This window comes from Amblyomma mixtum, chromosome 1 (genome assembly GCF_055824585.1).
Source record: "Amblyomma mixtum isolate Tamu chromosome 1, ASM5582458v1, whole genome shotgun sequence".
NCBI lineage: Eukaryota > Metazoa > Arthropoda > Arachnida > Ixodida > Ixodidae > Amblyomma > Amblyomma mixtum.
Window position 1 is genome coordinate 254,807,127 of NC_143012.1, and position 11,123 is coordinate 254,818,249.

An 11,123-nucleotide genomic window follows, 5' to 3' on the forward strand; every position below is an offset into this window, starting at 1 on the left:
TCTTCATAAAGGCGCAGCTTGCATGATATCTCGCCACTGTCAAGGTATATTAATTCATGATGCGTTCGTGCCGCTGACTCCACTTTTCACTGACGCTACGGCACCCGGTCTAACCACCGTTTATGAGCCCCAAGATTATATGACGTGCATTCATGGGAGGCCAAAAACAACAACAAAAAAATTTCCCAGAGGCGGCTGTGGGTGCGGATACGCTAGCAGCTGCTAGCCTGCTCGCTGCTTGTGTATCGGTGGCTATATCGGTAGCTCATCAGCCTCGCTTAGCGTTAAGATCTGGAGCGGAGCCAAAATGAAAGGTGCGACCGCCGAAGTCGGCCATTGCGCGGCAGCTGCAAGGGTTGCGAAACTCCGTCGCGTGCAGATGTTCTCGAGTGAAAGGTGTGCATTAACGCCCACCTGACTCCCTTCCAGGCGCTCATGAGCCGTTTATCTGGCTTACGTGAGACGTGACCCGCAGGCATAACGGGCGCTCAGGACTCACGTTTGGTGTGGTAGCGCCGACAAGTTGTTAACGCTAATTCATATACGTAAACGAGAGAGGTCGGCCTCATTGCCAACCACGCTCGCAGCGGATCATATCGCGGGGCTCATTAAAATGCCGTTATTTTGTGCGTCATATTGAATTCTTCGTGTTTCATTGAATCTTTCGCGTCCAGAGAGCTTTACTAAACAAGCGGGCGTCCAAATCCTGAGGGAGATAAATGACGGGGCTAAAATTACTTCCTGCGGCGAGGCAATTTTTGTTCAAGCGCCGTTAGTTCTCGTCTGGAGAGTTGGTGCGCTCGATAACAACTTCTTGGGCCACTGTAAACTCGTGGAAACTTTCATTCAGCAAGTTGAAGATGCCCCTGAGTAGCCACAAGGAGAGTGAATATTTTTGCGATGGCTTATCACGAAAGTGTTTTTCACGCTCAGAGTATTTTGCGATGTTTTACTATCAGGCGACCACAGGCGCGGAACTTCTGGGCTGCTGACAAAAAAGGGAATTCTAATCGGTGGAGAGAGGCAATTCCATATAAGATGTTGTAGGTCTGAGGGAGACAAAGTTCAGCGCATACCATATGACGACGGGGCCAGCCTATCACACCTGATACGATCAAGCAGCGCTGGAAAACATGCCTTCGCGGCCTAAGGTGCAGTGAGTGTGGCCTGCTTCGAGTAGTGTACGAGAGGTCGACTGACTTACGACGCGGTGCTCTGAAGGCTGGGAAAACAACCGACGAGAAGTTGTTTCCGAACCCAGAACGCCATTCTTCGTAATTCCTCAACTGCGGCTGAGAGCCTTCCCTACCTTGTAATAAAGTTTTTATTCATTCATTCATTAGGTTGAGCGTGATCGGTATTAGTGCACTCAATCCAAGCGCGAGCCCATGACCTCTCCTCTGCAGGGAGGTCTTCATCTTCGGCGCAGTGTTTGAAAGAGGCGACCAAGCTTCTACACCGACACAGTACCGCGAAATTCAAAATTCTCGCTGCATGAGTGTTTAGGAGCATGCCACACCTAGGAACGCTCCCGCAGTGGCCGCTGACATGGTGGACATGAGCTCGCACGACCACAGACTTTAACAGCGCACACAAGCGGCCGCGATCACGACTTCCGGGATTTGGTGTTGCTCCGTCTGAACGCGAAAAAAAGAAGTGGTGATAACAAACCTATCTCTCCAGAAATCGCTGCATTTGTGCGGCGCGCACCAACTCCAAGCTTTTCGTGCATATCTTGTGCATCCGACGTTCATTATGAACTACGGGAAATTATTAATGTAACCAGATTTAAAATATGCTCGAGTTTGGCGCAGACGGCTTCCAAATATACAACGGTTTCATTCATGTAGCTTGTACCAATTCTTATTTAAAACCCTCCGGTCATATAAGCGGAGCCACATGGTGATACATGTACAGTTCTTTTCGAAAGCGTTCTCTGTTTAACGAAGTAGCGAAATACTCGCGGTAACCCCGCCGCTCCAAATTCCTAAAGACGATCGAACCTATATTCCTTGCCCTGCGCAGCTGTGGATCTATAAATGAGTGTCATAGTTGTCGCTTTGCTAGGTTCAGCGGAGACCCCTGTAAGCCGGACGCTTTGACAAAGGATGGTCGTGCATCCTTTCCTCCCTTAGAAAGTAAATTTTTAGACAATCTATAGACCGTCCATAGACTTGTCTTTATAAAGTCTATTTATAGTCTCTCTGGTCTTCTGTCTAAAAGTCTCTCTCTATGGACTCTATATAGAAAAATCTCAGGCAACAGTCTCTGGGCAATACAAATGCTATAGAAAGTCTATAGACAATCTATAGATTTATGCCCATACACTTTTAGTAGACTTTTGTTACATACAGTCTATAGACTATGAATAGACAAAAATAAATATTTATAGAAAGGCAATAGTCTGTAAGAAGTCTATAGACTGTCTATAGACCATTTTTATAAGGGCTAAATCACTGTTTCTTTCCTGACATATTCAGCCACGCTTACACTGTCGGTAATTAAAACAGCCTATATTTCTGCTGCCAGCGAACAGATGAGCAGGCAAGGAAGCATCCATTTGGCGCTAACGAGTATTGGAATACGTCTTCGAGTCTACGGCCTTATTGTCCTTCGTCGCGCACCTTTTGTCGTCAATGGCGGATCGGGCCTAGCGCAAGGACGGCACGTATGCATCCGGCCTCCTCTGTGTATACCGAGACGCAGTGTGCGGTGCCGCCGCGGGAAGCGTCTTCTCTTGTTCCAGGTGCAGTCGTCAATGCGCATTCCACGGACGCTCGCTCGCGCGCCTCCTGGCGCGTCGCCTGCGGTGCCGCTGCGCTCGTGCTTCGAGTGCGCGCGGAAACGACGACGACGATGACTGCCTATGCGGAGAGAGCCTGACCTTGCCGCTGATCGCAAGCGCACTTGCACGACCGTCAGTTGCGAAACAGGCGGTGATAGGAATAACATAAGCATGCTGGAGGAATAAAAACGATAGGAAAGAGAAAGGATAACAAAGCTCGTTTGCAGATACAGCTCCCCTCCCGCATAGCATGCGAACCACGCAGTTCGTCGAAGCTATCCCCGAGTAAACAATGTTCGAAAAAAAGAAACCGAGGTGCTCCCCTGACTTCGCGATGGAAAGCGAGTAAGCGATAAAAACAAGAAGCCACGGCGGAAAGAAACAAAGCGAGTACGGCGCCAGCCAGACCTCAACACCTGCGGCCTTGACTGACTCTATCGTTTGTCGCACGAGCGACTGAGGTCTGCCGACTGCCTCCCGGAGGGGGGACTTTCTAGGCCAGCCGGCAATCGGCCTGACAGCGTTTAACGCCAAGCAACGGCCGCCAGTGCGCGATTCAATTAACGCGAACACTTCCTCCTCACCCTCCTATCTGCCTGAGGCGCTCCTACGCTTTTTTAACGGATCTACTTTTCACCACGCCCAACTCCCGAGAGGACCGCTTCTCGTTCGGATTTCACGCTGCGCTCGAAGGTAGCGGGCGCCTTTTAATTTGTCATTAGTTGGCTCGCGAAACATCGAGCCGCGGTGATCGCTCTTCGAGCGTGTCACCTGTCTCGGGCGCCCCATAATCCGGTTCGATCGACCTCCTCATTGCGTGATTGAGGTTAGGCCTCCCTGGAAACCTTGTAGCTTATAAGTCACGCTGTCAAGCCAAACCGAGCTGCCTTGAGAAAAAAGAAAAATAAACACAAGGTAGGAAGCGATGAGAAACGGTGGGATGCTTTCGTTTATCAGGAGACAGCGGTCATTCCCGAGCGACGCTATACGCGTTGCTTACAGCCAGCGCGGCTATCGGGTGTTCGTCCTTGGCTGGTGTCGGCTGTGCTCGGAGGACGGAAAACCCTGGCGACGCGACGGTCCGCGAGAATGCTCTTTTGTTATTGAAACCTCGCTTCCTGTCGGATCGCTTTCCCTGTCCTAATTGCAGCGTTCCTTTCTGTTTCACTGCGGAAGCAAACGTGGTTCGAATGTCGTGCGAACCACTGGAAGGATACGTGAGTGCGATCGAAGGTCGACGGGTCTGCTATGAAAGGGCGATCAGAATCAAATTCTAATGCAAAGTTTATGGAGATGTGGGATGTTACTGTTTGCGCAGCAGGGCAGAAGGGTACAGGGAGGGCAAAGAATGAAAGGTACAGTATCGCAAGAAGATAAAAAGTACTACCGCCTGCCGTTTCCTCGACCCATGCAGTCCATGCAGTAACTCAATACGGCGTGTTTGGTTAACCGATTTGTTTCCCGTGGAAATTGTGGTCTCAGACGAGACATGACGTTAAAATTTAAGTGAGCAGAAGGACATCAAAAATAAATCTAATCATATTTTGAAGCTTCTGGCAGCGTGTAGGTATAGCTCGACCGCGGTGGCTCAGTGGTTATGACGCTTGGCTGCTGACCCGAAAGACGCGGATTCGATACCGGTCGCGGCGGTCGAATTTCTATGGAGGCGAAATTCTAGAGGCCCATGTACTGTGCGATGTCAGTGTATGTTAAAGAACCCAATGTTGTCGAAATTTCCGGAGCCCTTCACTGCGGCGTCCCTCATAGCCTTAGTCGCTTTGGGACGTTAAAGCCCCATAAACAAACAAACAGACACATTTCACATATGCTAGTATGCTTTTTTTTTAATCACTGTTGCGAGTGTAAGCAGCGTAAATCTCTTCTGATTATGCGGTACCGAAAGAATGGGTCATATTAAATTGCTTTGATGAAATATATGCGTGGCTTTCCTGTAATCACAACTTACTTGTAACTTCGAAATTTCGACTGCTTATTCAAGGTCGGGGGTTCGATCCCGACTGCGGCCGGCGTTTTTGTATTGGGACGCGGAATACAAAAAAAAATTATTGTGCTGTGCGATGTCGGCGTATGTTAAACAGCCTCATTCGGTCTCAATCCATCCATACCCTTCCGCTCTGGCATCCCTCATATCCTCATATGTCGCTTCGGGACGGTAAGCGCCACAATTTACAGTTCCTACCTTTATAACTTCGTGGCGATCATCATCGATGTCTAAGAACGAAACGAAATATGGGCAGAATGCCATTCCTTTCTTGTACTTTTTTGTCAGAGCCGAAAGCTTTTCAACTGGCAGAAGACCACTGTTACAGCGCTGTACGTGTTTCGTGCTAAATGCTTCCGTTCTGCGCCTTTCTCTGTACATCTGTGTTTGTTAGTTTGGTACTCTTTAGCGTCGCTGCTCTCTCAGTGCGAAATTAAAATAGTCTGCTTGGAAAACACCGAAGTGGTTTGTTTCAACTTACTTATACCTATTTACCACACCGTGTAAATTCATCCCCAAGCGCCTATCCCATAATTCTTCTGGGTTAGAACGGCGGGTCACTTCATGTGTCTCATCTTCGCTGCGCATTATCTTGCAGCAGATTTCTCGAGCAACTTTAAAGCACCTTTATTTCAGTGTGTTAACTGTACATGAATTAACCCGAACAACGTGAAGAAGTTATACGCTATAATCTCGCTAATGCAAAATCGCTTAATTCGAACTTTTGCTATGTTCGAACATCAAGTGCATTAAAGTGGTCCCTCCCCTTAATTCTAAACCCGCGTCATCCGAGCGGTTCCTAATTTGAGTTGTTTCTACATTTAGGGTGTGCTCTGCTCAAGCTACCAGGGCCAGGGTTCGTCATTAGAGAATCTGAACCACGGAGTAAGCCGTAAACAACAGCGTCGCATGTACGGTTCCAAAAATAAAAACAGTGAAGTTGCCCTGGGCTCCGTCGTAGAGGAATTCTTTATTGACGCAGTTGTGTTACACGCTTGTTTACTGATGCTTTCGTTTTTTCTTTCTTTCTCTCTTGCAGAGTAAACAGGGCTACGTTGTGGTGTCCCAGTCATCGACAGAAAGTTCGTCTCCTGTGTAAGGTAAGGCTGCCTGTTGGCATATTCCTTAGTCATTTAATGGGAAAGTGAGTGAGTGAGTGAGTGAGTGAGTGAGTGAGTGAGTGAGTGAGTGAGTGAGTGAGTGAGTGAGTGAGTGAGTGAGTGAGTGAGTGAGTGAGTGAGTGAGTGAGTGAGTGAGTGAGTGAGTGAGTGAGTGAGTGAGTGAGTGAGTGAGTGAGTGAGTGAGTGAGTGAGTGAGTGAGTGAGTGAGTGAGTGAGTGAGTGAGTGAGTGAGTTAGTAAGTGACTGAGTGAGTGAGTTAGTAAGTGACTGAGTGAGGGAATTTGGAAGTTTGTGCCTAATGGTGTACATCTATGACTGCAAAACAAAACAACAGCTCAAACACGAAACTGAGCTACACAGCCGTGTTTTTCCAAATCCGTAGCCCTTGCGCTAGTAAGTTGCTCCGCCGTTAGAAATTTTCAGCATGGGACATCGCTTGGAAGAGGAGCCTGGCCACGAACTTCCCACCCGCGCTTGAGTCGACCAGTCTGTCCTCTCACGATGCTGATGTGGGCTTTGCGTGGAGTTTAATGGATGATCTGGCTTACGGCACACGTCTAATACGAATTTAATATGTTTTAAGAACTGATTCATCTTGAAAGAAATACGCCGAGCATGAAGTTCTGGCGGAGAAGTTGGCACACGCTGGCACGGTGGTAAGGAGCGTACCACGTATTTTGCGTGGAAGGTCTCCAAGCCTCCTTCCGTTCCATTCTCCCTTTTACTTTCTTTAAGGGTGTCCTTACAACACTTCCTCTTCGGTAGTCTTAGTTTCACATAGACTTTTTGTGTTTTTAGAGAGACAAAAAAGATAGCAATATCGTTTCTGTGGATAAAGTTTAGCGCGTTATCTGTGTAATGACCGCCACCCTCACTTAGCTCGATAGGTGCCCATGTCGCTGATTAGACGCAAGAAATCCTGGTCCGCCTTCCACGGTTCTCGAGCGGCTCCGTAAAAGCCAAAGCGTCGTACCGCGTTCCAAGAGTGGTGAACCGGAACTAAAACTAAAGTTCTCACAGTCCTCTGCTTTGCCTTAGACTCCCGTATCGTAATCTAATCTTTTCCCCTTTGACCGTGTTCTCTCCTTTCCCGCGCATCCACCATTAGATCTCCTTCCGCATGCCGGAGATGGGCCTTAACACATGTCCGGGTGCGCCTGAAATACGGTGACACTTCTATTTTGTTTTGTTTCTTTTTTGTATTCAGGAGCTCCCAGTTTTGTGCATCGAACTCGTTGTGCAGGACAAGCAAATAAACTAAAACTGATAACGTCGTTCCGGAACAACGGCAGGACGCATTTCTCGCGGAAAAGCTGAACGGCTTCTTGCTCTTGAGTGCGGTCGTGTCTCATCAATCTCCCCAACTCCCTGCCATAGTTGTTGCGCACTTTCTTTTTTAGATTTTTTTTTATGGCTATCGCGATAGCGTCTGTCGCTACCGCAAAACAAGTTTTCCAACGACGGAAGCTGAGCTCTTGCGACCTGTTCCTGTTCTGTTTTTGTTTGTTTGATCGATCGATTGATTTTTTTTTTTTGTACCAATGGCGACCAAGGAGGCTCAAGTACATAAATAAGAAACAACAAATCCGTTCACCGAATAGTCTGGAGGGTAGTTTAGTCCTCAGACTAAACTACGTTGTTAAACGACGCAGTTTATATTGCGGCGGCTTCCTGTCGTCTAGAGCTTTTCAAAAGAGGATTAATGGCCATGGGAGTACACCACCCCAAGTACGCCTTAAACCTCGAGTCGACGGCAGCTTCCACTTCTAAGCCGGCTGCAATAGAGGCTCTTGGCGGATTTGTGGCGACGGGGCTTCGTGATAACGTCGGATTACACTCGTCTTTCGGCTGCGATGCCTTCGTAACTAGCCGATAAAAAAATGAAGCGAACCAGCAATTCTTCTTTATTTTTTTTCTGCCTTTCTTTCGGCCGAAATGTGTCTTCTTCTATTGCGTCATTCTTCGAAATAGGTTTGATTAGTAGCAGTGAACCGGAAAAACTATGTTTTGTTGGCTACGTAGCTGCAACTTGCACATTACTGCCTGTTTCTGAATGTAGAGCCAGCAGAATAACCGTGTGGCGATGCTGGCTGTGCGCTGCGAAAGTTTCAGATGGTGATAACCTTCAGCAGCGGCCGGAGGCATTCGTTCAGCCTGAGTCTCGCTTGCATCAAACAGCCTAAAGTAATGTCATAGCTGTCATCTTCGTGTAGGGCGCGGAACCGCTACTGTGGCTGTTTAATTTCTTGCCACACCTGTCAATCTATATAGCAATATTTACGTGCCCTGACTTATACTTCTCCAAGCACCCGACAGGAAGCCCGACAGCGTTTTTGTATACATTTTCTAACTAGGGGACCTGTATTCATTAAAATCTCTCCCTGCCTCCTCCTCCCGGATAATAACATCTTTACATGATATCTGTCTTGGAGCGTAACGTCATGTGACCACAATCTTGCACTTTAATGTCTAACTGAATAATTGGCCATTGGAGTTGTTCATGCGCCCGTGTGTGTTTGCGTGTGTACGCCGGTGTGTGAGTGTGCGCGTATGTGCGCCTTTGTGGGTGTGTGTAATGGGCTATACCTATCCTTCCCGGTCCTTTCAGGTTGCCACACGTGTCGCCTTCCGCCTTCCGAAGTGGATGTGGAAGCAACCGCTTGACAACCACAAACTAAAACCAGTGTGTGTTAGCGATAAACTGAACCCGGCAATGCGTCGCAAGGTGCACAGCAGTGCACTAAGCCTAAGGTACCCGACAGCGCGCACACAGTCTGCTGCTTCGCGATGTAATGAAAACGTGCTGCGATATCCTTTGGCGAACACGCTCTCCCCCACTTGCCTTTCTAGCGTGCCTCCAAGGTCATTCACTGGTTCACTTTGCATCTCTTCGTGCGTGCGCCTGAGTGAAGAACTCATCTGCCACAACGAGGATTCGTGTGCCCATCCCGACATGTACTGAGCCGCGAGCGATGGGGTTCGCTGCCATTGTGTGATGTTGAGGAAACGTCCGTCGTGAGTTTGTGACTGCGAAGTGCGACACATCGAGGTCCACAAGGAGGAAACGAGTCGGTTTGACAAGATGTGCATTGCAACTTTGCGCGTTTTTGCCATTAGATAACATTTTTTGCCAGTAGTCAGTAAGAAAGATAAATGCCGTATTATGAACTAGAAATGTTAAGAGCCTGCCGTCACCGCCGCACGGCATCTGCTCTTTTTCCATACCGCCGAAGCAACTTTTGATTGAACGCAGGCGCCACACAACGAATATATTGCAGAAAGTCTCCAACGTGACGTCATAAAGCCGCCTCCCTCTCCTCTCTCTCTCAATTTTTTGTATGCTTTTTGTGTCACTGTAGCAGTACCTTCAAGGACGTGTGGGTCGTTAAGGTGGTAAGCAAAGGGCGACCGTTAATTTGATGGTCGCGGTTGGTCCGTGGTGTGGACGCGTAACGGGAGGAGGAGAGGAGAAAAAGAACGAAGACAGGAAATTCGATGCATGTGACGTCACGTTATAACCGCGGGTGAATAAGGCCATCGACAGAACGCCGTCGCTGTAACAGCACCCTTTCTTTGGGCGTCGTATCACGTATTCAGGGGCCGTTTAATGCCGGTTGATAACATCTATACACGCCGACACATCTGTTTCTCCGGTCTTCCTCACCTGCTGTGTGCGACGCTGAAGGCCGAATAGGGAAGGGGTGAGCGAAGCCGCTCTACTGATATTCCGAAGCTAAGTCATTTTCCCTTGGTCTCTGTCACGTGAGCTCTGTTGCACCTGGGTTTCGAGCCACGAAACAAACATGCGGCGGTGTGTTCGTTTTTCGTCAAGTTTTATCGCCAGCTGCAACTCGGACGCCGGCGCACACACAAAAGACGCGAGCCAAAACACGTTGGCTGCATCCCAATGCTAGAGCTTATTATACTGTTGTACTTGTGTATCTATTGAACAGAATTTTATCATTCTTGATGTTAGTGACATGTGTGCACATGTGTTCATATTTTTGTAGATTGGCCGAGCAGGGCCAGAAGCCTGTTAAGAGTTTTTCATTACGCAGAAACAGGTGGTGCTGCACCTATCACTCAGCTGTTGTTGTCTGATGCTACCGCACAACACCACTTTCCCCTTTATGACGATTTGTTCTTCTGCAAGCGCTAGCCAAAAACTTCCAGACGCGCTAGCTGCAACGATCTCAGAACGGAAGTGCTTCTATAGTTAGTACTCCGTGTACAGGTCATACAAACTTGGCTCTTTATATCTGACCCATTCTACTTGGGAGCACCTGAATTTTCATTCATCAGATTGTATTTAGAGGTAACGGAGCCTTAATTATCATTCATTAAATAGTACCGAGAAATAAAGAAGCGTGATGAAAGAAAAGAGAGGCCACTTATCCTTCTTCTTTACACTATCATGCGGTCTTGGCGGTTTATTCTCAACACTGCAGGAACTGTGAAGGAGAAGCTAACGAACGCTCTCTGAAAATACAAGCAGCTCGCATGCATGAATGCCGCATGTGTGCTGGTCAAGGAAATGAAAAGTACAAATAAATAGCAATGTTGGCACAATTTCGGGACGACTTGTAACTGAGTATCACTGCTGCTTGTGCTATGACGCGAACTTGAGCGTCCGACAGCGCTCTTAACTCCGACTATTGCAGCCTACAACTTTATGCTAGAGTCTACAGCCGAAGCACGCGCCTTGATATTCAGGCGTACGCACTACGAATGCTTGGCCAACTGCTGGCAATGTTAGTAGAGAAAAGCATGTTGCTGCGTACACAGTGAAGTCACCTTAGACCAATGAAGTGATCTTAGAAGTGACCAGTACACGCTTCTGAGCTCAGGGGAGGGCTAACGCATGGACCTTGAAAATTTACCATGGTAATGATTACGACATACATTTTTTTTTTTGAAGACGCACTCTTAGCTGCGTTGATGCCCCATCACGCCCCGTTCGCAAAATTTCAAATAACCTTGACATCAATGTAAGTAAACCATAGAATGTTATTTCATTCACGTCTGTCAGAAATCATTCATTATAGATCTAGCTGATGCAGGTAAGCCTGTAAATATCTCGCGCCAATCTATAGTCTAAGGCGATTTGAAGGTTATCGTTGTCGCTTGGGCCTAATCCGCAACGAAACTCCCTGATCTGTTGTGGTGTCATCGGCGCCACCAAATTTGAAAATGTGAGTACCAGAATGTTCGAGTA

The 11,123-nt window shown here is 47.9% G+C and overlaps 1 protein-coding gene across 2 annotated transcripts in view; it reads left to right on the forward strand.

Annotated features, from left to right (window-relative positions):
* The window catches only part of LOC149371488 (uncharacterized), a 46,563-nt gene extending 36,274 nt beyond the window's left edge, over positions 1-10,289 (forward strand). For both annotated transcript variants that reach the window (XM_089565720.1, XM_089565721.1), the window contains exons 4-5: positions 5,827-5,887; positions 8,517-10,289. In XM_089565720.1, the coding sequence (XP_089421846.1) occupies positions 5,827-5,886 (60 nt within the window). In that variant the 3' untranslated portion in view covers position 5,887; positions 8,517-10,289. The remainder of the gene's footprint in view (positions 1-5,826; positions 5,888-8,516) is intronic.
* The last annotated feature ends 834 nt before the right edge of the window (positions 10,290-11,123 follow it).